Source organism: Scatophagus argus, chromosome 21 (assembly GCF_020382885.2).
Source record: "Scatophagus argus isolate fScaArg1 chromosome 21, fScaArg1.pri, whole genome shotgun sequence".
Classification (NCBI taxonomy): domain Eukaryota; kingdom Metazoa; phylum Chordata; class Actinopteri; family Scatophagidae; genus Scatophagus; species Scatophagus argus.
The window spans coordinates 15,078,529-15,102,837 of NC_058513.1; the positions used below are offsets into that span (position 1 = coordinate 15,078,529).

The 24,309-nt window shown below is 42.2% G+C and overlaps 5 protein-coding genes across 9 annotated transcripts; 3 read left to right on the top strand and 2 right to left on the bottom strand.

Moving 5' to 3' along the window:
* Positions 1-449: 449 nt before the first annotated feature.
* On the top strand, positions 450-5,695 carry LOC124053288 (5-hydroxytryptamine receptor 3A-like). The gene is made up of 10 exons (XM_046378357.1): positions 450-811; positions 1,549-1,703; positions 1,796-1,840; positions 1,935-2,044; positions 2,341-2,510; positions 2,672-2,832; positions 3,385-3,595; positions 3,685-3,840; positions 4,038-4,123; positions 4,678-5,695. The coding sequence occupies exons 1-10, from the start codon at positions 769-771 to the stop codon at positions 4,915-4,917; spliced, it is 1,377 nt and encodes a 458-aa protein (XP_046234313.1). The 5' UTR covers positions 450-768; the 3' UTR covers positions 4,918-5,695.
* A 2,038-nt stretch (positions 5,696-7,733) lies between these two features.
* Positions 7,734-11,186, top strand: LOC124052700 (5-hydroxytryptamine receptor 3A-like). Its single transcript, XM_046377256.1, has 7 exons — positions 7,734-7,933; positions 8,300-8,469; positions 8,628-8,788; positions 9,556-9,766; positions 9,856-10,011; positions 10,209-10,294; positions 10,688-11,186. The coding sequence occupies exons 1-7, from the start codon at positions 7,824-7,826 to the stop codon at positions 10,922-10,924; spliced, it is 1,131 nt and encodes a 376-aa protein (XP_046233212.1). The 5' UTR covers positions 7,734-7,823; the 3' UTR covers positions 10,925-11,186.
* Positions 11,187-12,859: 1,673 nt separating this feature from the next.
* Positions 12,860-16,692, top strand: lrrc59 (leucine rich repeat containing 59). 2 transcript variants are annotated; one of them, XM_046377135.1, is made up of 8 exons: positions 12,860-13,046; positions 13,199-13,308; positions 13,510-13,569; positions 13,879-14,037; positions 14,195-14,299; positions 14,397-14,469; positions 14,561-14,752; positions 14,960-16,692. In XM_046377135.1, exons 2-8 carry the CDS (start codon positions 13,207-13,209, stop codon positions 15,241-15,243), a joined length of 975 nt encoding a protein of 324 aa, XP_046233091.1. In that variant the 5' UTR covers positions 12,860-13,046; positions 13,199-13,206; the 3' UTR covers positions 15,244-16,692. The 2 variants fall into 2 exon arrangements, with proteins under 2 accessions (XP_046233091.1, XP_046233092.1); XM_046377136.1 differs by having other exon boundaries at positions 14,963-16,692.
* Positions 16,693-16,837: 145 nt separating this feature from the next.
* On the bottom strand, positions 16,838-20,968 carry nat9 (N-acetyltransferase 9 (GCN5-related, putative)). Of its 4 annotated transcripts, none has more exons than XR_006842030.1 (7): positions 20,725-20,949; positions 19,770-19,879; positions 19,452-19,592; positions 19,231-19,290; positions 18,769-18,863; positions 18,487-18,683; positions 16,838-17,300 (listed from the first exon to the last, which is right to left on the bottom strand). XR_006842030.1 is itself a non-coding variant. In XM_046377139.1 (7 exons), exons 3-7 carry the CDS (start codon positions 19,864-19,866, stop codon positions 18,537-18,539), a joined length of 540 nt encoding a protein of 179 aa, XP_046233095.1. In that variant the 5' UTR covers positions 19,867-19,879; positions 20,725-20,795; positions 20,903-20,968; the 3' UTR covers positions 16,838-18,536. The 4 variants fall into 4 exon arrangements, 3 of the variants coding, with proteins under 3 accessions (XP_046233095.1, XP_046233093.1, XP_046233094.1); XM_046377139.1 differs by having other exon boundaries at positions 16,838-18,683; positions 20,725-20,795; positions 20,903-20,968; XM_046377137.1 differs by having other exon boundaries at positions 16,838-18,683.
* A 56-nt stretch (positions 20,969-21,024) lies between these two features.
* syt15 (synaptotagmin XV) lies at positions 21,025-23,830 on the bottom strand. The gene is made up of 7 exons (XM_046377140.1): positions 23,691-23,830; positions 23,429-23,577; positions 23,015-23,339; positions 22,309-22,522; positions 22,127-22,235; positions 21,870-22,052; positions 21,025-21,614 (listed from the first exon to the last, which is right to left on the bottom strand). Exons 1-7 carry the CDS (start codon positions 23,813-23,815, stop codon positions 21,475-21,477), a joined length of 1,245 nt encoding a protein of 414 aa, XP_046233096.1. The 5' UTR covers positions 23,816-23,830; the 3' UTR covers positions 21,025-21,474.
* Positions 23,831-24,309: the final 479 nt, after the last annotated feature.

A 24,309-nucleotide genomic window follows, 5' to 3' on the forward strand; every position in this document is an offset into this window, starting at 1 on the left:
CAGAGGCAGTGAATACATACAAAGATCAGATGCATTTTCAAGGTGTTTTTTTGCAATTTAAAATATTAATGTGCCCTTGTTACTGAAGATAAGGACTGGAACAGTCTTGTTATTTGTGTAACCTCAAGGACAACATTTGTGATACAGATGTTTCCAATTTAAAAATCAAGGATGTGGACACAGTACGGGGGAGGGTGACAGCTTATATACAGAGTTTTTGGACATTTGCAGAAGCAGTTAAATTTTTTGGAATTTCAAAACTTTTTTTAAAAGAGCAGGCCATATTTGATAAATGTCTGTTTCAGAGAGAGAAAGAATGAACCAAAACAGTAAAAAGTTGCTGTCACAGCTGAAGAACGATAAAATGCTTCTCAAAACTGAAAAGAGCTGCACAGTCACTGGTGATTCTCTGTGGGTTCATCAGTAAGGACAAGCACTTTGACATAAGCAGTCATGAGATCCGTTATTGATATAACAGTATTGATTAGAGCCACTTGATCTAAATCCTCAGTAGAAATAAAGCTGGAGCTGATCCATCATCTCTTTTGTGGTTTTGTGGAGTAAAAGTACATCTGGTCAGGAAACGCTGCCTCAGACCACTGACATAAAAGAAAACAAGCAAAGGGTTGGTCATTCAGTTGGCCCAACCCTCTGCCACGGTGAAGATAAGAGCGAGACAATATTTAAGAAAGGCACAGAGGGCATTGATGCGCATTTGCTGTGCAGACCTCCCACAGGCTTCGGATTCCTGTCGGTCCTGAACTCAAGATGCTTGCTGGCTTCCTCTTTCTCCTTCTTGCAGTCCTCACAGGTAAGGTTCACATCCTCACAGAGTCCCTGACGCTCCGGATCCACAGACCTGTGAACTGTGATCAGATTCCATGTGAATTCATTTTTACCAGGGAAGTCATTTTAAAGAGCAAAGTCTGCGCTAAGTTGAGATTAACGTGGACACAGCTTGCACGAGAGGTTGAGTGAGAATTTTTTTATTATCTTATTGGCTTTTACACTCAGTTGCCACTTAATAAGATAGTAAAACAAAGAGTACTACCTTTATGAAATTTATAATGTTCAGTTTTTGTATAAATTGATTGAGGGGAGCGTTGCAGCGTGGAGGCTGCAGTTGGTGGTGCTGTTATGGGAGACATTTCTGAAACTAAGCAAACCCTGACTGTTATAAGTATGGGGGACAAAATAATACTTCGTAATAATACAATACAACTCACCAGACCTCACACTTAATTTAGTGATGGACAGCAGATGTTGTATTAGACAGTGTTAACTGTTACCTGAACAACAGGCGACTGAGTTTGGAGGTCACATTTCCTTACACGAGATCAGAGTCAGATGTTGTTGTGTCAGTTGTATGGAAGTGTTCCTGCTTGCAATTAGTTTTCTAACACTGTTTTTGGAGGGCTATTTTGAATATTATAACAAAAACAAAGCAGGTCCAACATCATCACATGAGGAATTCAGAATCAGTGGACACACAAAATGATTTTCTCTCAACTCTCTCATAGAGAATGTGTCTTGTTGTTTTCGCTGTAGATGGGGAGTCCGTTGACAGTGAGTGCAGTTATCAGGATGTTATAAAGAGTCTGAAGTTAAAAGAAAGTACGCACGCCATGACCCGGCCTGTCAGGAACCACAGCAGACCTTTAGTGGTAACCCTGGATGTACTAATCTATGCCATTCTAGATGTGGTAAGTTGATATGAACTCTGATGTTTGTAAAGTGTAACTTATATAAACAATGAACCTGGAAAAAACTTTGACTCAATTTTCTTTGCTCACAGAACGAGAAGGACCAGAAATTTATTTCTTACGTCTGGATTGACATGGTAAGTCCTCTTTGAGGATGACAGATCTTTGACTGAATGAGTTCCCAACTGTCACTCTGCTGGGTAACATTTTTGTCCTTGTTTTCCTCTGAAGATGTGGACGGATGAATTCATTTCTTGGGATCCTGGCCAGTTCTGTGGTATCAGTCATCTTATTCTTCCGACTAAACATCTGTGGAAGCCAGACCTAACTATTGAAGAGATGTAAGTTTAAATGCATATGCATGGTGTTACACACACACACACACACACACACACACACTCACTCACTGCTGTTAGAGCAGTTATTATGGAACAGGATTTAAACATGTTCAATTGACAATAGCATTTAACACATATGTGGTATTTATTAAATTTTTTACTGTTCAATGACTTATCAAAGCCCAGATCCTTCATCAGTACTCTGTGTATATACACTTTCAGTTTATTTTCCATGAAGGTATAATAATTAATTCATTGTGTGAAAATTATTCTAAAGCATATGTGGTTGTTGGTTACAGGACAGAGAAGGACAAAGCCTCTCAGAGTCCTTATCTCAGTGTCAACAGCGCCGGTAGAATCTTACTTAGAAATGACATGATGGTGTCCAGCACCTGCAAGATGCGGGTTTACAAATTCCCCTTCGACATTCAGAGCTGCCACCTCTCCTTTAAGTCTATCATTCACAATGGTGAGCCTGTGACTTGTTGTTCCTCTTCTTGTACTTGTTGATGTTCTCATGTCTTTGATGACTTCTACAGTTTGTTGTCATGTGAACAGAAATGCCACACATTTCGTCTTTGTTAACCTGCAGGGAAACCTCACAGTTTGATTTTTTATCTCCCACCTCAGCTGAACAAATGAACTTTGTTCAACTGACTAACTCTACAAGCAACACAGAGTGGTCTCGTGCAATGATGCGGTCTCAGTCTGAGTGGCGCTTTATCAACATGGAAATCTTCAACAAAACTGTCAATAACTTTGGAGTTAAACAAAGCGAGTTGGTTTGCAAGGTAAGTCATTGTGGATACAGACACAAAGAGGTGGAACATACAATTGTTTATTCCTACTTCTGTGCAAGCACAACAACTTTAAAGAAATATTTCCATTTTGAGTCTTTATACACTATATGGACAAAAGTATTTGGTCATCTGACCATTAAACCAACAGGGACTTTGCAAAGACAGCTTTGCAGCTGCAACAGCTTCCACTCTTCTGGGAAGGCTTTCCACAAGATGTTTTTTCATTTGTGACCATTCATGCAGTAGAGCATTTGTGAGGTCACACACTGATGTTGGACCAAAAGGCCTGGCTCACAATCTCTGTTCCAGTTCATCCCAAAGGTGTTGGATGGGGTTGAGGTCAGGGCTCTGTGTGGGCCAGTCAAGTTCTTCCACACCAAACTCATCCAACCATGTCCTTATGGAGCTTTGCTTTGTGCACTGGGGCACAGTCATGCTGGAATAGAAAAGGTCCTTCCCTAAACTGCTACCACAACACTGGAAGCATAGCATTGTCCAAAATGTCTTGGTATGCTGAAGCATTAAGATTTCACTGTTTCATAGATCAACATGAAGAGACGCCCTATCCTCTACGTTGTCAACTTTATGCTACCCATCATGTTGTTCTTTGGTTTGGACTTGGCCTCCTTCCTGATCTCAGACAACGGAGGCGAGAAGCTCAGCTTCAAAGTCACCGTGATGCTGGCCGTCACTGTGATGCAGCTTATCCTGAATGAAATCCTGCCCTCCTCATCAGACAGGATTCCTCTGATAGGTAGAGACGCTCAGTGTTACCTTTATTGAACTGCATTTCTTATGAGCACATTATTGTCCACATTAATGGTGCTGCTTCCTCCCTCTCAGCGGTCTACTGCATTGGGATCTTTGGTTTGATGATGCTCAGCCTCCTGGAGACGATTCTGGTGATGTATCTGATCGAGAGAGACAACGAGTCAACGAGCCTGTTTGAGGACTGTAAGGGGAAATGCAGCAAAGTCAGTTTCCAGAATTGTTTTAGAGGTGAGATTCAAAAGAACAAACAGAGACGTTTGTATGTTTATGATCTCAAAAGATGAAGTCAGACACCTGATCAGTGCAGTAGTTACTCCAGATGTTCACCTATTGTTACTTAGATTGGATTCTCTGAAACAACTGCATGTAAAACATTTAATACAGGAAGATTAATTGCATCATGTGTGTTTAATGCATCTTTTCAGATGTTAAAACATGTGTTCCCGGTGTCTGTGTGCGTGATGTGTCCCATGGTGAAACATCTTCTGAATTGCTGGCAGCGACCAAAGAGGTGAGGACTTATGTAGCATTTTTGTTTTCGAATTTAACCCAAATTACCACAAAGAAAATTTTGTTTACCATCATACCATGGCTACTGAATTAAGTTAAAACAGTTGTTTCCTCCTTCAGTTGTGGTGCAAAACCATCCACTGCCTTCATAAAATCCAAGACTATGGTCAAACTGCTGGAGCTATTGGCTGATTTTAAGTACCCCAATGGGGGTAATATGTATGTTTCCCCAATACTAGATGTTAATGACATTATACATATGCGCCATGGTGTGAATGCGTGTTGTAGTAAAAACGTAATTATCTCACATTTCCCTCGACATTCCCTCCAAGTCTGTTTTACATTCAGTCATTGCAGTATGTGATTCTGGGTTGGTTTGCCTCCACAGAACATACAGCTTGTCAAGTTTTGTCGATTACTTGCAGTAGAGCTGAGGCTGAAAAAATATCTGCACGTCTAGATACCTCTTGCATTACAATTATGAAAATTAACGTCAAATTTAGAAACTGCCTATTAGCCTAATCACAACGTTTAACCACCATTACTTTTTAACAGGGGAGCAGCAGCCAACTGATGGAGGAATCCCACGACTTTGAAAAGATCTCAGATGAGTTGAGGGAGGTGGTGAAAACTCTGACTCTGATACTCGACAGCAAAAAGGAAGAAGGAAAGCCTGGATACTGGACCAAAATGGCGACAACAATTGACAGAGTCTTCTTAGTTTTCCATGTCATAGCTGCCACTTTGTTTTTAATCTACATGTATTCCTGTTGGACTGAAGAAGAAGTAAACTAACTGTGCTAAAAGCAAAGCTGGTGAGGAAAGGTGCACCTGACTGCTCAGGTGGTATTTAGTCCTTCACACAAGGACGGTGGCTCACATCAAGCACAGCTGTTGTGCTATAATATTCTAGCACACTAATATGCCATGAAGAGGCAGACTCATGCTTTTGCGTTGCAGTAATCAAAGTCTTTTTTGCACAAGAAATCCACCAATACAAATATTAAAATTACGGTTAAGCATGCAGGTGTAGGTGCTGTGCAACATTCACTGTGTTAATCTTGTAATCCATCAATAATCTTTGATGAATCTCTTTTTAGATTGTTCTTCTCCTACTATGCATCAAACCTGCCACTTTGTAACTTAGGCTTTCTGTTACAAATCTGTTGTTGCCAAACCCAAGCAGAGACGCCACATTTGAATAAGTTTCTGACTTGGCTCGTCTAGAGCCAAAGAAGTCATTTCAAAGCTTCTTGAAAAGACTTCATAGGTGGCCATTTCCTGTGTGAAGTAAATTGACTCTTAAGTGTAAAATTTCTTCAGTGTAACTGTCAGACTCATGAACATATGTAATATTCTGAAGAGATACAGTGAGTTTCGATATAGTTTCTGTATAGTTTCTGCAATATCATTGTGCTTGCTGTGTTCTTTCACATCTTTGTCTGCATTAGCTGATGTGTTCATAATTAAATGACAGTCCTGATACTGGCTCTCAAGAACGTATGAAACTCTCCCTAATGCAGAAATAAACAATAAAAACAAAACCTATCCTATTTTTCTGTCTGTGTGTGGTTGTGGTGAGAATGAACCAAAACACTAAAGTCTCCTCCAAGACAACCAAAACAGTGAGCTGAAAGAGGATAAAATGCTACTCACAGATGATGGGAGCTGCACAGTCACTGGTGATTCTCTGTGGGTTCATCAGAAAGGACGAGCACTTTGACATAAGCAGTCATGAGATCCGTTATTGATATAACAGTATTGATTAGAGCCACTTGATCTAAATTCTCAGTAGAAATAAAGCTGGAGCTGATCCATCATCTCTTTTGTGGTTTTGTGGAGTAAAAGTACATCTGGTCGGGAAACGCTGCCTCAGACCACTGACATAAAAGAAAACAAGCAAAGGGTTGGTCATTCAGTTGGCCCAACCCTCTGCCACGGTGAAGATAAGAGCGAGACAATATTTAAGAAAGGCACAGAGGGCATTGATGCGCATTTGCTGTGCAGACCTCCCACAGGCGTCGGATTCCTGTCGGTCCTGAACTCAAGATGCTTGCTGGCTTCCTCTTTCTCCTTCTTGCAGTCCTCACAGGTAAGGTTCACATCCTCACAGAGTCCCTGACGCTCCGGATCCACAGACCTGTGAACTGTGATCAGATTCCATGTGAATTCATTTTTACCAGGGAAGTCGTTTTAAAGAGCGACGTCTGCACTAAGTTGAGATTAACGTGGACACAGCTTGCACGAGAGGTTGAGTGAGAATTTTTTTATTATCTTATTGGCTTTTACACTCAGTTGCCACTTAATAAGGTAGTAAAACAAAGGGTCCTACCTTCATGAAATTTATAATGTTCAGTTTTTGTATAAATTGATTGAGGGGAGCGTTGCAGCGTGGAGGCTGCAGTTGGTGGTGCTGTTATGGGAGACATTTCTGAAACTAAGCAAACCCTGACTGTTATAAGTATGGGGGACAAAATAATACTTCTCAATAATGCAATACAACTCACCAGACCTCACACTTAATTTAGTGATGGACAGCAGATGTTGTATTAGACAGTGTTAACTGTTACCTGAACAACAGGCGACTGAGTTTGGAGGTCACATTTCCTTACACGAGATCAGAGTCAGATGTTGTTGTGTCAGTTGTATGGACGCATTCCTGCTTGCAATTAGTTTTTGGGGGGCTACTTTTATTATTATAACAAAAACGTTTTTGTATAAGGAAATTACGTGGAGCGATGAGAATTGCCATCACACCTATTTATTATCGCTTGGACTGACTGATCCCCACAGAAGCTGCTGCTGCATTTCATCACTTTAATGAGCTTATGAACACTGTTACCTGCTAGTATTACCTGCCGATGTTACCTGCCGGTTTTACCAGCCGGTGTTACCTGCTGGTGTTACCTGATGGCCTTAAGCACCATCAATTCAGAGTAGCAGTACAAATACAGATGATTTAGTTGGTTGAAAAGTTAAAGAAACAGATGGCGGTTTAATTGCTCATCACACCAATCTGTTCAGCAGTTCCTGCTGAGATATTTCTACTGAATAACCTTCTGCTAGCAGGTCCAACATCATCACATGAGGAATTCAGAATCAGAGGACACACAAAATGATTTTACATGAGATATAAGCAGCATAAACCAAACATGGGTGTTGTTCACAGTTCTAATTGTTCCAAGGCAAAAGTTTAGAACATATTAATCAGTGTCACATTTCATGATTTCTTACCTTTCATCAGGAAACTCTCTCATAGAGAATGTGTCTTGTTGTTTTCGCTGTAGATGGGGAGTCCGTTGACAGTGAGTGCAGTTATCAGGATGTTATAAAGAGTCTGAAGTTAAAAGAAAGTACGTACGCCATGACCCGGCCTGTCAGGAACCACAGCAGACCTTTAGTGGTAGCCCTGGATGTACTAATCTATGCCATTCTAGATGTGGTAAGTTGATATGAACTCTGATGTTTGTAAAGTGTAACTTATATAAACAATGAACCTGGAAAAAACTTTGACTCAATTTTGACAAAGAAAAAACTTTGACTCAATTTTCTTTGCTCACAGAACGAGAGGGATCATAAATTTATTTCTTACATCTGGATTGACATGGTAAGTCCTCTTTGAGGATGACAGATCTTTGACTGAATGAGTTCCCAACTGTCACTCTGCTGGGTAACATTTTTGTCCTTGTTTTCCTCTGAAGATGTGGAAGGATGAATTCATTTCTTGGGATTCTGACCAGTTCTGTGGTATCAGTCGTCTTATTCTTCCGACTAAACATCTGTGGAAGCCAGACCTAACTATTGAAGAGATGTAAGTTTAAATGTATGCACACACACACACACACACACACACACACACACACACACACAGCTGTTAGAGCATTAAGTTATTATGGAACAGGATTTAAACATGTTTAATTGACAATAGCATTTAAAATATATGCTGTATTTATTGTATTTGTTACTGTTCAATGACTTATCAAAGCCAAGATCCACATTAAGTCTGTCTGCTTCACCAGTACTGTATATGCAAAGAATGTTTTTTTAAATTTGTTCCTGCATGTCATGTAAATGCACTGTAGTTCGTCTCATACTTTCAGTTTATTTTATGTGACCGTATGATAATTAATTCATTGTGTGAAAATTATTCTAAAGCATATGTGGTTGTTGGTCACAGGACAGAGAAGGACAAAGCCTCTCAGAGTCCTTATCTCAGTGTCGACAGCGACGGTACAATCTTACTTAGAAATGACATGATGGTGTCCAGCACCTGCAAGATGCGGGTTTACAAATTCCCCTTCGACATTCAGAGCTGCCACCTCTCCTTTAAGTCTATCATTCACGATGGTGAGCCTGTGACTTGTTGTTCCTACAAGCAGCTTATATGTTCTCATGTCTTTGATGACTTCTACAGTTTGTTGTCACGTGAACAGAAATGCCACACATTTCTTCTTTGTTAACCCGCAGGGAAACCTCACAGTTTGATTTTTTATCTCCCACCTCAGCTGAACAAATGAACTTTGTTCAAATGTCTAACTCTGCAAGCAACACAGAGTGGTCTCGTGCAATGATGCGGTCTCAGTCTGAGTGGCGCTTTATCAACATGGAAATCTTCAGCAAAACTGCCAATAACTTTGGAATTGACCAAAACGAGTTGGTTTGCCAGGTAAGTCATTGTGGATACAGACACAAAGAGGTGGAACATACAATTGTTTATTTCTACTTCTGCGTAAACACAAGAACTTTAAAGAAATATTTCCATTTTGAGTCTTCATACACTATATGGACAAAAGTATTTGGTCATCTGACCATTAAACCAACAGGGACTTTGCAAAGACAGCTTTGCAGCTGCAACAGCTTCCACTCTTCTGGGAAGGCTTTCCACAAGATGTTTTTTCATTTGTGACCATTCATGCAGTAGAGCATTTGTGAGGTCAGACACTGATGTTGGACCAAAAGGCCTGGCTCACAATCTCCGTTCCAGTTCATCCCAAAGATGTTGGATTGGGTTGAGGTCAGGACTCTGTGTGGGCCAGTCAAGTTCTTCCACACCAAACTCATCCAACCATGTCTTTATGGAGCTTTGCTTTGTGCACTGGGGCACAGTCATGCTGGAATAGAAAAGGGCCTTCAACAAACTGTTGCCACAACATTGAAAGCATAGCATTGTCCAAAATGTCTTGGTGTGCTGAAGCATTAAGATTTCCCTTCAGTGGACGTACAGGACTGAGCCCAACCCCTAAAACACAGCCCCATAAAGCTGTGTGTCTGAATACTTTTGTCTATATAACGTATGTTCTTTCACGATTTCTGTTTTGAATGTGTTTTGGACCATGGTGGACGTGGACAGATTGGGACAGATTGGGACAGATTAGCTCGTTGTTTGTTCAGGATTTAGATCAACTCCCCTGACCCTTGAACACTGTTTCATAGATCAACATGAAGAGACGTCCTATCCTCTACGTTGTCAACTTTATGCTACCCATCATGTTGTTCTTTGGTTTGGACTTGGCCTCCTTCCTGATCTCAGACAACGGAGGCGAGAAGCTCAGCTTCAAAGTCACCGTGATGCTGGCCGTCACCGTGATGCAGCTTATCCTGAATGAAATCCTGCCCTCCTCATCAGACAGGATTCCTCTGATAGGTAGAGACGCTCAGTGTTACCTTTATTGGACTGCACTTCTTATGAGCACATTATTGTCCACATTAATGGTGCTGCTTCCTCCCTCTCAGCGGTCTACTGCATTGGGATCTTTGGTTTGATGATGCTCAGCCTCCTGGAGACGATTCTGGTGATGTATCTGATCGAGAGAGACAACGAGTCAACGAGCCTGTTTGAGGACTGTAAGGGGAAATGCAGCAAAGTCAGTTTCCAGAATTGTTTTAGAGGTGAGATTCAAAAGAACAAACAGAGACGTTTGTATGTTTATGATCTCAAAAGATGAAGTCAGACACCTGATCAGTGCAGTAGTTACTCCAGATGTTCACCTATTGTTACTTAGATTGGATTCTCTGAAACAACTGCATGTAAAACATTTAATACAGGATGATTAATTGCATCATGTGTGTTTAATGCATCTTTTCAGATGTTAAAACATGTGTTCCCGGTGCCTGTGTGCGTGATGTGCCCCATGGTGAAACATCTTCTGAATTGCTGGCAGCGACCAAAGAGGTGAGGATTTATGTAGCATTTTTGTTTTCAAATTTAACCCAAATTACCACAAAGAAAACTCTGTTTACCATCATTATAGCATGACTACTGAATTATGTTAAAACAGGTGTTTCCTCCTTCAGTTGTGGTGCAAAACCATCCACTACCTTCATAAAATCCAAGGTTATGACCAAACTGCTGGAGCTATTGGCTAATTTTATGCTCTAAGCTCTAACCTCCCAGTTATTGTAGTTGATTGCAGTCGATGATGATGGGTTGGTTTGCCTCTGTAGACCATACAACTCGAGTATTATCAATTACAATTAGGGCTAAGGTTGCACATCTAGATGCCTCAAATTATCGTCAAATTTAGAAATTGTCTAATCACATCATTTAACCATTACTTTTTAACAGGGGAGCAGCAGCCAACAGATGGAGGAATCCCATGACTTTGAAAAGGTCTCAGACGAGTTGAGGGAGGTGGTGAAAACTCTGACTCTGCTGCTCAGCAGCAAGACGGAGGAAGGAAAGCCTGGATACTGGACCAGAATTACGAAAACAATCGACAGAGTCTTCTTGGTTTTCTATGTCATAGCTGCCACTTTGTTTTTAATCTACATGTATTCCTGTTGGACTGAAGAAGGAAACTAACTGTGCTAAATACTGTAGGGTTGAGTTCTAGTTCCCAGACTATGTCATCACAAAGTCACTTGATTCTGCAGGTAATGTGTCATGTGACACCATCTGGTACGCTGTGGTAATTTCAAAGTGTATGCCACCGTCCCTAACCACACGGCTCACAGATACCTACTCCTACTCCTAACAATCTTTTTCACATCTTCTCCTGCTACTTTGGCAAAGCTAATAAGGAAAGGTGCACTTGACTGCTCAGGTGGTATTTAATCCTATACACGCTTAGCATGTTTCATACACAGATATTGTATTGTAATATTCTCGTACACTAATATGCCACAAGGAGGAAGATTTAAGTCTCTGCTGTGCAATAATCAGTGATTTTGAAGGACAGAAATCCACGAAAACAAATATTAAAATAAAAGTTAAGCATGCAGGTGTACACAAATTGCATGTTGTCCTTCATAAATATATCTTTGCTGTGTAACATTTACTGTGGAAATCTTATAATCCACCCAAAATATATTAAAACTAAATACAAAATGTGTTTCTATATGGGTTCAGTAAGTTAATTGTCTTTCTGCTGTGTTCTTTTACATCTCTGTCTCCATTACTCTGCTTTAGCTGATGCATTCATAATAACAGTCTGCATAATTGCTCTGAAGATATTTATCAAACTCTCTAATACTGAAATAAACAATAAAAACAATACCTATCCTTCCTGTATTTTCTGTGTGTGGTGAGACCGATGAGGTGAGCTGCAGAGCCCCTGATGATTCTTTGTGGATTCCCATAAGTAGCCACGAGATCCGTTGTTAACATAACACTGATTAGAGCCACTCCTGAGAGGAGAAACTGCAGGAGATCCGGAATACGATCATCTCCTTTGTGGTTTCAAAGTGATGCACCATACAAAATGCACACTTTCTGAGTGTTTCTCCTCCACTGATGACGTTGACCTCAGTTGACCGTGAACATACGAAGAACATGAATCCAGGAGGACCTCAAACAACTATTGCTGAACAGACAGGACCTGAGCCAAACAACGTCCTCAGCACCACAGAAAAAAGAGCCACCGATGCTCAAACATTCACACAGGAATGAGAAAACAAACTAACACACACACATAGAGAAAGAGAGATGAGGATAAAATGAAAATAAAAAGACTGATGAAATGGAAAACAAGCTTTAGAGAGTTCGCTCAGACTCTCCCACCTCCTCACACATGAACAGCTGTTGCACAGTGGGCACGGCTGTTTGTTTTGCTGATAGTTACAAAAATTGTTGGACAAAACACAAGTAGGTACGTTATTAACAAAAAAAAAAAATCCTCCAAATTTCTGAACTGGTAAATGCACACTTATGAAAATGCGTCCCCTCCAAGAATTGGCACCTTAACATGATGATGAGTTTGTGCATCCCTGTGAACCCGGGACCTGTCATGGAGCAGTAGCTCTTTGTCCTTGTTGAAGAGCCAGACTTAAGATTATATTCATAGACGCTAGATGAATCGGCCATGAGGAAGCAGTTGGAACATCTCCTCTTTGGCGGGGAAGGAACAATCATTGGTATACAAAAAATATAAATTGATTAATTGGTAATAAGATGAATGAATGAATTTCCTGACAATCCATAGTCCATACTAAAGTTAGTTTGACTTGTAGAGCCTTTGTGTTGGGACGTCTCGGCTCCCTCTTGTCTACAGGCTCTGTGAGTCCTTTTGGAACCGTTTCCCTCCAGAATGGTCTCAAGGTTTTAACGGCTACAAATGCAGTGTATTTTATTTTTCTTCCCCGTGATCCCAACTCACAGTCGTAGGTTTTATTAGTGGTATTTGTTTGTATTTATTGACGTGCTGCTCTGTTAGCCTAGCAGTACCACAGTTGTTAATGTTGTTTCTCCCAGTGCGCTGAGTCCTCCGGTCCTGCAGGTGGCGCTGGTCGCTTCAGCGTTAACGCGCTATCGTTCAGTTAGTGACGTGGATTTTCATTGAGGGCAGGCAGTGTTGCCAGAAACTCAGATTTGCCAACGTTTCTCAGCCTTTTCCACTAACTTTCTTCATATTTAGAAGTCGGATCATTCATTTACTTTCTTTCGCTCGTCCCACTTGAACACAGTTTTGCCACAGCTTTCAGAAGAGGTGAGCGGATCATGTAAAACGATAATGTTGCAGGTGGTTTCCTGGTCTCTGCTAGTCAAAAGTATCTGCAGTACAAACTGTTAAAACTGGTTCAAAATTAACTCGTGTGAGTGTTTTTGTTTACATTAACTCTACGCTGTGTTTTCTCACAGACTCCAGAATGAGTAAAAACAGCAAAGTGTTGAACCTGAAGGATAAAATCAGTGGCAATGAAGTGGACCTGAGCCTGTGTAACCTCACTGAGGTACCAGTCAGAGAGCTGGTAAGTTACTCATAGCCTCTGGGTGTCAGTTTGTCAGTGAAAATGTCATAAAATAAAACATTCATTACATTACATTAATGTTCTCTAACTTTACACATAAGGCTGCCCTACTGTGGTTGCGTGCTTCTTGGTTAAACTTTTTATTAAACACACAAGTTGAGCTTATATTAAACTGACCCATGCTGTCATTTATCCCAACAGGCTTTATTCACCAAAGCAACTGTTTTGGACTTGTCTTGCAACAACATTACTTCTCTTCCTGTAAGTACAGCCGCAGTCTTCCTGTGCTAAAACAGACCATTTTACCCTCCGCGTGTGTGGTTCCCAAGCTTTTTTGTCTCGTGAACCTCTTAAAATGAAGCACTGATGTCTCACAGTGTGGACTCAAGTAGTGAGCAGTTCAGCTACAGAGTGATATTACCTGACATTACCTTACATCGTCCAACATCCATCCTTAAAGAGTGAACCCTCCTCAAGAGTATTGTATGTTTTAAACCCCCTGAGACAAATGTGATAGAGGTTCCCATCTCAAATATTAAAAACTTGGTTGGTTCGGTTTCTTTCATGTAGCCAGAATTCTGCAACCTGACCCACCTGGTAAAGGTGGATCTGAGTAAAAACCAGCTGACCTGCCTGCCAGATGACCTGGGCAACCTGGCCGGCCTTCAACATCTGGATCTGTACAACAACAAGCTGACTGTCCTGCCTGTCAGCTTCTCACAGCTCAGGGTTGGTACTTCTCCTGGTAGCATGAAGTCACAGCATCAAAATCCAATTAACTTCCATCTTATATCTCGTTTTTTCTGTTCACAAAAATCTGCAAATTGTTTATCTGGTTTTGTCTCTGTCAGCACTCATTTTATTCATTTTGTTTGTGTTTCTTCAGAGTCTAAAGTGGTTGGATCTGAAGGATAACCCGCTTGACGCCGGCCTGGCCAAGGCAGCAGGAGACTGTTTGGATGAGAAGCAATGCAGACAGTGTGCCTCCAGGGTGAGAGAGAACGACGACTGAGAGGACAACAATAAAGTAGTTTACAGAGTAACTAAACAAAAACAGTGTAACTAAAAATACAAGTATTTTCTTCCAGGTTCTGCAGCACATGAGGACTATTCAAGATGAGGTCGATCGCACACGAGAAAAACGCCTTTTGAGGGAGAAAGGTGAGTGTCAGAACATCAAAAGTTGGTTTATGTCCCGTTGTGAATGAATGTGAATGTCTGACCAACACATTTTACTTAATCTCCCAATCAGAGCTGGAGAAGAAGAGGGAGGCGAAGCAGAGGGAGCGGGAAGCCAGAGAGAAGGAGGCTCGCAAACGGGAGAAGGCGGAGGAGAAAGAGAGGAGGAGGAGAGAGTACAACGCTCAGATGGCGGCCCAGGCTGTGCGGGAACAGCAGAAGAAGAAGAGCGACGAGAAGAAGAAAAAGAACGGACAGGCAGCAGGTGGGACTAAAAGTCTGGATGATGCACCTCTTAAAGGGATAGTTTATGATTTTTATTTGTACAGAACCATCAAGATGAACTTTCCCAGATCAATTTTGTTATGTATTGCACCCCGGCACTTGATCAGTATAGTACCATACCTTCAGTGTTTGTTTTTCGTGTTTTAGTTGTCACTATCTAATATCACTTAATTTGACTTCATCCCAGCAGATAAAAAAGCTGTTGTAGAATCGGCGCCCAAACCTCGACGTTCTTTCATTGGCCTGATGTTCAAGCTCCTCCTCCTGGTGCTACTGGGATTGGCCGGAGTCGCCGCCGCCTGCCGAATGACAGAGCTGAAGAAGGAGGCCATGTGCGTGCCAGTGAACGTCGCCGTGGACGACAGCCTATCCTGGGCCAGAGAGCAGGAGGGTGTGGTCACACAGCTGTTGCAAAATCTGTCGTCTGCAGCGAAGGAGCTTCTCGAATCCACGCGAGCGTCTAAGAACTAAACTGTCATCTGTCTCCATCAGCTCCCAGAGCTGCAGGTTTTTCCTCTTCTACCTGTGAATCTTGGGATTTTTTTTAACATGCTGAAATCATGAATCTCATTAAGATGGACAATCCTGCATCCCCTCACCCTGTTTGAGGTGCTGGGAGGTGAAGAGTCTGTACAGATGGACGAAGGGGGATCGGCAGATGTGTTAAAATCAGCTTAAATTCCTATGGAATTGTTGTCACTCTTGTACCCTCTTTGTACTACAGCTTGTTTTTTTTTGGTTTTTTTAATGTCATCACCTTAAATGCCTCCCTGCTTACCATGTTTTGCATGCAATACATGGCGCCAGGTTGTATTTGAGGGATGTCCATTGAAACGTCAGGTGGCCCTGTCTGTGCTGCACTGGAGCGTCAAATGGCATGCTGACTGCCAGTCACAGGTGTGCATCAGCCAGTCTTAGATGTGGCAGTCTGGGCATGTGCAGTGAAGGCTGTGTGAATGTCGAACTCACTCGTCTGTGGCCTGTTCTCTCTTGATAAGTCTTATATCAGTGAAACCAGTCAAATCTCCCAACTAATCCAACACCTTCTGATGCGCGAAGTCCAACTGATGCATTTTTGTTATTTTAGCAACAATATCAGGCTAACGAGTTTCTGCACAGAAAGGTGCATTTGAGGTGAAAATGTCCACTCTCAAATGCTGATGTCTGCATTGGCCTCACAAACCCAGTATCAGTCTGGCTCTAATGCACAAACTGTATTAGAAAGGACTGTACTGATAATTGTGTGTGTTAGCCCTTTTTGCTAAAAATCCTGTCTACATGGCAGATATCCATTTTACAAATACTGCTGCTGTGTTTTTGGGCTCTTGTGTACCTAAACCCGCTGGTTTCTATTCGTTTGTGCAAGTCTAAAAGTCAGCAGTAATCCGTGTTAAAGTGAAACTGCTGTGATGAGATAATGCAGTGCAGACATTTCAGTTCAAATCTGCTCTTTAACATCTTGTTTTATAATGTGACTTTAACACAAATCTATCCATACTTGACCGTGGTTGGTTCGTGGGATGGATGGACTGCACTCGTGCGAATTGCTTGTCGTACTGCACAGGAAAAGCAGTGGCTGCATGTAACGTAGGAAGAGCACAAAAGCACAGCAGCAAAACTTGTGAAAAAGATAGCTGTAATGTAAAGAGTACATCACTTCAGAAACAACATTATGGTCCTTTTTACAGTGTGGTTACAAGTTAACTGCAGCTCAGAATCCCTGAATCACCTGCTGATCCAGGACCGAGTGTTGATACTGAACTCGTGCTTTGAAATGCCTTCCTTTCTTTTTCTAATCTGAATCTAATCTGTACAGCAAACTGCAGAAATTATAGAAAAATCACCGCCTTCGCTGCCGTGGTTCTTGTTCAGCTTTGTCCACGCTCAAACATCGTCGGCATCAATAAACGGCTGTGCACCGCAAGACGTCTTTGAACGCTGTGTCTGTTTTTGTAGCTAGAGGAGAAGATCGGTGAACACAAGTTTCCAACCGGAAAATTCATCTTCTGTGAACCTGTGATTAAATTGTGTGATGAGATTTTGTATAATAACAACACTGCACACACAAGTTTTAATTTTTATGGATGCCAACAGTATCCCTTTAAAAAAAAATACTTTAAAAATACTTTACTTTGATCCTCAATAGTGACTCAGTCTGATGATGTGGCTTAGTTGTTAATGTGTGAAACTTCTTTCTGTACAAAGAACTGACATGGACACATAATTAAATTAAACAGAGTTAAAGAGTTAGGAAATGCTTTTAACAGCTGAATTATAAGAGCTAAGCTCCACAGCACAAACACAGATTACCAGAAGCTGCACATCTGTTTTTATGATGGGTGATATCCATTTCCTGATCATCGCTTCGACTGTATATTTCACTTCCATAGTCAATACCTCAAACATTATGCGAATGAGCTCATATGACAGCTAATATGACAGAGAAGGCAGCCTGCGAAAGAGCCAGCAACCACAGCCACCATTAGGCAGATGAAACTTAGATCCACTGTGTAATCTGTCCGCTGGAGCTGAGGAAACCGAGACAAGGAGCAGAGTGGAGTTTAAGTGATGAAGAACAATTACAGAGAAATATTAAAGCCTCCTCGTCTCAGTGAAGCAACCGCAACAAAGAAAGCCAGAAAGACCGTAGGAAACTGCTGCTGGAGTGAATTCACGATATCAAAAGAGATGAAATGCAAAGTGTTCAAGAGCGTAAGTTTTCTCACTTTACCTGTCAGCCGTTTTACCTTTCATGTGAATAAGGATTAAAAAATCTAACTTTAAAGAAACTACACTGTGGATGCCTCAAAATAAACATCTGATTCTTGCCCTCAAAAATGCTGCACAGTCGGTACAGAGAGGATACAACATGCAGAATTATGTCCTTCGATTTCTCGTTCAGCGTCACGTGGTGCGATATGAAAGGAGCTCAGCGAAGCTCCCGATGTTGGCCTTCGATTTCGACCGCCAGCCTTCCGCTTCCGAACGAGAGAATTATGAGCAATGCAGCGCACTAATGCAGCAATTAAGAGCAACTCGAGACAAATACGTTTTGTTGTAATGCACAAGAGATGCGTTTCGCTCCAATCAGGGAAACGGAAACTTTAAAGGACAAAATTGTTTAATAATCACCCTGTTTCTTTTGTAGTACCAAAAATGTCAGAGTGTACAGGCGCAAACTTGCGTTTCGTCCGTGTACCTTTATATGTATTTCTGCTACAAAATAAGAGCCTGTGTTACGATGCGGAACAAAATCGTATTAACCACTTCCAGTAGAAACCGCCAGAAGTCAAAAACCACCCAGGACAGGCCACAAATCATTTTCTGACCGGCAAAGATCAAATCTTGTGGAACTGAAGAAGACTGGAGGCTGTTTCAGCAGCAGATTAAAATTTCGGACTGACACAGTGTTATGTTCAGGTGTCCACATGCTTTTAATCCGAGCGTGTAACTTGTAACTCCAGCTGTCAGATATTAAACGAGCTAACACGCACACAAAGTATCACGTTTCCCTCTGAAACACAAAGGCGGAAATGGTCCTCCAAATTAAAATACTTACATAAAGAACCGGAACCTGAAGACTGTACTAAGGTTCCATACTTGGGTGAATACACTCAGTTACTTCTGATCTCTGCAGAGATAAAGTGAGGTGCTCTGGTATTACGGATTCAGAGTGTATGAAGGTGAACAGAGGACTGTAGGATCCACACACACCAGTTTTCAGCTCTGGATCTCCTTCACGGCTTCAAGTCTGAGACACTTCACTACGAAAGCAGTTCCTGTCTGTTGCTGCAGGTCTGCCTGTAGTCCTTCTCCCTCATGTCGGTCGTGTCGGCCAGCAGCCTCGTCCGAACTGACTCGTCCACCGTCATCTCGAGCGTCATCTCTTTGAAGACCCGACACACCGACACCTGCAACAGACACAAGGATGAAGGTCAGATTGGCGTCATAGTGTCAGGACTTCTCAGGCACAGTGATACGACGTGATCTCATTACCTCCTGGAAGTGGAGTTTCTTGAACATGTTGATGCTGATCTGGTTGTCCAGCCCGATTTTCACTTGAAACTTTTTGACACCAAGTTTGGTGACACCTGGTGGAAGGAAACACACTGATCTCAGCCCCTTCACAGCTTGGAACCAGAGCTTCTGAGTTTTTTGTTTTATTGTGACAATCGAAGAAATGTGACGATTTAAGACGTGTTTCACAACAATCTGTACAGCCGTGTCAATCGTGTCTTCTGTTGTCAACACTTTTTGAAAACATCTGAGCACAACAAGCACAACACAAGCACAACACAAAAACTGAGTTGCCAATAAACAGGAAATTGAGCAGCGAGTCAAAAGGTCAGCAAAGTCAGAAAAGTTCATATTGGACACGATGACTTTAACCTTCTGTCTCGTGACTGTAACAACGCGTTCCGTTCGACTGACCGTTAACAACAGAAATAAGCTGCTCACCGTAGCACATCATCATACGCGTCACCTCTTTCCCGATGCCTTTGCCTCTGTAACCGGGCTCTGTTAAAAACAAAGATATAAACATAACATCAACAACAGCAGGAAGACATACGTGTGGGAATGACTGACGTGTAAAAACTAAAGCACAGCTTGATTGCAGATTATTTGATCATTTGATTTGCTTCTGAACAGCTGATATGATATGACCATGATAGCGTCACCTGCTATCATGATCTCCAACTCAGCCGAGGATGGGTCTGTGGGGTCCGTCAAGAAGATGTTGACATCTCCCACCATGCACTGCTCCTCTTCCACACTGGTGTCCGCCCACCGCTGCTTGTCCAAAATGATGAACGTGCACTCTGGAATGATCATGAAACCATAAATGATCAGCAGGCAAAAGCTACGAGCCAGCAAATCTGAAGGATGAGAGTACGACAGTCCAGAGACTTTACACCTGGAGTTGTCTCAATAAAAGCAGCTCTTTGGAGTACGTATAAGGAACGAAAGTGTTGTTTGGCAGACAGATGATCCCTTACTGTCGTCATCTTCCCTCCAGCTCCTCTGCATGTCGTACTCCTGCTCCAGGGTCAGCGGCTCTGAAGCCGTCAGCTGCTGCAGCTCAGGAGACTTCATCCACTCATGATACCTGAAACAGGCGGGCAAAACACAGGGAAAGGAATGAAGCTGGTCTACAAAAACTGTTTTCGGCACTAAATAACATCCAGCTCCATTAAGGTTTAGAGCCTGAACGCAGACTGAAATGTGTGTTTTTTTTTCCCACACTTTGACTTTGGCTTGGTTTAAACTAGTCAGACATGAGATAGACGGTTTGCAGCTGTAGCTCATCATTAGCTTGTCAGAATAACATTTGCTATGAATTCTGGGCAAATCAATGATCCTTTCAAATTAAAAACATGGCTGAAGTCAAACATCCAGTAAAATAAAATCTCAACTCTGCTGTTTTATACCAGAGGCAAATTTTAATTTTTCTCCCAATATTTATTTGATAACCAATAGTATCTTTGCAGATTCAGATTAATGACATGAAATAGAATCACTTACAATACCTATGATGTAATATTATAAATTAAGATAAAAGTTTACTGAAAATTTCACAAGTTACCCCGCAGATAAATCCTATATAATATCTAAAAAATTAGCTCCACCTTTAACAGCTGCAACATTAGTGATGCTACTAATCATAACTTGTGCTTTACGTATTTTGTGCATGTATACAATAGTACACTGTGAATAAATGATTAAATTAAAAATATTAGATGTGTCTCATCCAACAAACTTTTATTGGTTGATTTTAGCCATATTTTGAGTGTACTGAAAGCAATTTATTCTCAGTCCGTAAGACTCATAAGATTCATTCAAAACACTCTGCTAACAAGAAGACATCAGCAGAGGAAGCAATGAAAGAAATGTGATGCTCTCATGTGTTCAACAGCAGCTGTTAACCAACAGACTGTCGGTTTCTCATGTTACCTGGGTACGTGGTCTGCGTTGTAAGGGACCAGCACGACTTTGTGTCCCTCCAGCAAAGTGTTTTCATTTATCTTCATGTTGCCAAGCCAGATAAAAAAAATACTAATAAATAAAACACCGGTACGACTGACAACAACTTTAAAAAAGATTCACGCTTACAACCATGTTGTCAACTCACTTCCTCATTAACGCTCGACGGTTCAAAATGCAGCTGCGCACACTGACAGAAAGGCGCCAGTCGCCCCCTGCTGGACAACTTCAGGAAGAGACGCGCTGAGAGGCTCTTCAGCGTTTCTCTTCTGAAAACTCTTTATTAAAATCGCATATAGATGTACATACAAAACAACATAAAATGTATTCAAAGCAATAAAGTAAAATAAAGAATATGCTTTAAAAAGTATTGTTCAATTTAACTTTGCCAGCCTGCTCCAAAAAGGTGTAACCTGGCACAAGATATCAAATTAAGTTTAAGTTTTCTAATAAACAAATTCTTATAATTTTTTTTCCAGCATTCCCAGTTTCCTAATTCAAGACAGCCAGCCACATTAATGGATGAGAGAGAAGTTTTGTTCCTATATGTGAGTGCATTTTCTTTTTGCTGCTATTATGGAGGAAGAAAGAAAGAAAGACATTCAGAGCTACAGAAACATTCCTCTATGACCCATTAAAAATAACACAACTGACTGTAAATGTTGTTAAATGTTATTCTCTTCAAAATTGTACATATACATTGTGTGTGTGGTTGTGGTGTTAAGTGGCCCTTCTCAGTCCGTGCCACCGTTTGACTGGCTCCTGTGGCGTGTTGACCATGTCCATCCAGTGCTGCAGCTGTGGGCCTCTGGCGTACATGAAGGGTCCCAGCACCAGCACTCCCAGTAAGGCCGGAGGCTCTGGGAGGGAAATAAAGACAGAGCAGAGCTCACCTCTCCTTCAATGTTTCAGCAACTAAAACGTGTGATAAAAATAAGTCATAAAAGACAGAATTAAAACTAAAGACTGAACTCCATAAGAGCTCATCTAAAATTCACTATAAGTAAACACAGTGTAAATGAAGAATACGGAAAGCTGAAGTAATGAACACAAATTCTCCAAAGTCCCACTGATCTTCTCCGTCCGTATTATGCGCATCAAGCCGTCTCTTTCACCTGAGCGGACGTCGTTCGGCTGCTGCAGCTCGAACCTCAGACAGGCCTCGTCCAGGTGCTGCGGGCGGAGTTTAAAGGTCATCCTGTGGCTGAAACAGGGATCCTGCTCACCTCTCACCACACAGCTGCGCTTGCTCTTCACCACCTGGGTGTGCATCTGCAGGCTCACCTGGGTACACACACCTGACAGACACAAGGGCTCCGCGTTACACGTGCTTGCTTACTCCCCTGACGTAGCTCAGGTTCAGGTAGCGTACCTGCGTCCGTGAGCAGTTGTAGGCCTCGAGCACTCAGGACCACCACAGAGAGGCGCTGCAGAGACGGACTGTAGCTGAGGGAAATCTGCACGTCACCGAGCTCCGAACGCTGAGGGGAAATTAGAGGATGGCAGAAACATTATGAGCGTTTATGACCACATGCAAACACCCATCTGTGTTACCTGAGTGTCCTCCTCCGTCTCCAGGTCCCTCCACAGCACCCTGCCCGCCTGACCGAGCTCCCCCTCCAGAGGAAACAGCACCCTGCCCACCGCGTGGCGTTTGCCGTCCTGCTCCACGCTCAGCACGCACACGCTCAGAGTGCTCAGAGGCACACACACTCCTGACACCTGCAGGGGAAACGCACAGGAAGTGTGTGAGAGTGTCGTTTTACTCCTTTTTCACAGCATTGCAGAGAGAAATACTGCATTTTGCAACTTTACTTCAATCATCTGTTAAGGGAGAGCTTATAAAATATGTTTTATTATGAATTAAACCAAAGTATAATCTCAGCTCAAATGATTTGTCAGTTAACCGATTAGACAGAAAATTATTTGGAAACTTTATTAATTGTTCAGGTCGTTTTTTATGAAAAAATATCTCATGGTCCCATGGTTTTCACAAATTACAATTTTATTTCAATAATTAAAATGTATTGTTTTTTTGATTTTGAACTATTGATTGGCCAAACAAACATCATGAAGGTGTCACTTGGTTTGTGACATACATACATGAGTAATAATCAAATAATGATATACTTGGTTTAGTATGAGTCACAGGGGCCATTTTTATGTACTGAGTACTTTTACTTTAAGTAAAATTTTCCTGACCACTTTACACCACTTCAGATGAAGCGAGAATCCACAAGTGAGCTGTTCTTTTTCCGGCTTTAAAACTTCTCTGAACTTTTGCGACCTCACCTGAAAAATGAAGCAGTCACTGAACTCCGGGTCGGGCCCCGTGCCCCGGGCCTTGGCCTGGCGGGGCCGCCGGTCATCAGGGAGGAGCCGGAGCTCCACCTGCGTGACGTTGCCGTGGAAGCGGGGAGGCAGGTTACCGAGGCGGAGCAGGGAGACCATGAGCTGTTCGCTGCTGTGTCGATACTCCACAGAGAAGCAGAGACGGGTGGCCATTCCTGGAGGAGGGGCCACCACCTCGCTCAGAGGGGGGACAGAGTAGAGGCCAGCCAGCACCGTCCCCACCGGGTACCATCCTGATGGAAACATGTTACCAGTGTTGGAATTCAGATTTGATTCTCTTCAAACACTCAAAGGGATGACAACTGTGGTGGTGATGACCTACTGCTTACTGAGAGTGATCCACGATGGGCTAGTATGTCCCTCCGGGCCTCCATCTTTATCCCCTCTTCTTCCTTCTCCTTGTCATTTTTCAGTTCGCCCTGGTTTTGTGCCGTGAAGCGAGGAGGCAAGGTGAAAGGGATCTCTGTGGGCCTTTCATAAAGGACAGCAAAAACTTGTGTCTTCATAAATAACCGGTTATAAAACTTTAAAAGAAAAGAAGAATAAACACTGACAGAAAAACACTGTGTATGAAAGTTACTAACGTGGCCCACGGGCCCTGAGACACCAGGATGACCGAAGCAGAGCAGGCTGGGACTGAAGGCACCGTAGGGAGCAGCTCCTCATACCGACTCCGACCCTTCTTCTTCCTCCACAGATAGTAGACCATCAGACCCAGCAGCAGCAGCAGGAGACCCGCAGACAGACCGGCAGCCAGCAGTGACACCTGGTCTGAACAAACCAACACTTCAGCGGGGAAAACAGCTGGCGGGTGTTGAGAGTAATGCAGTTTACGGCTTACCTGCCATTTATTTTTATTTTTCAACAGACAGTAGCTCTTCAGCCTTTTACAGTATGCGACCCAGCAGAGAGAGTACGACACAGCTGGAGGATTCCCACCGTCTCATGCTGTTTTCTGGCTTTTCGATTGGCAGCCACACTCAGTAACCCCCCCTTAAAGGACCAGACTACTGATTCAGGGTGTTTAAACCCATTTACAAATTAGGCACAAAACATGTACCAGTTTTACACACACCCCACTTTGTCAATTGAAGTCAGTAAAATAACTCTGTTGATGTCGTCATGCTATTGGTTGCTGATTTCAACCAATATTTTATCGTTCTATATGTTTCTACCGAGTGCTTTAATTGTATTAAAGTGAAC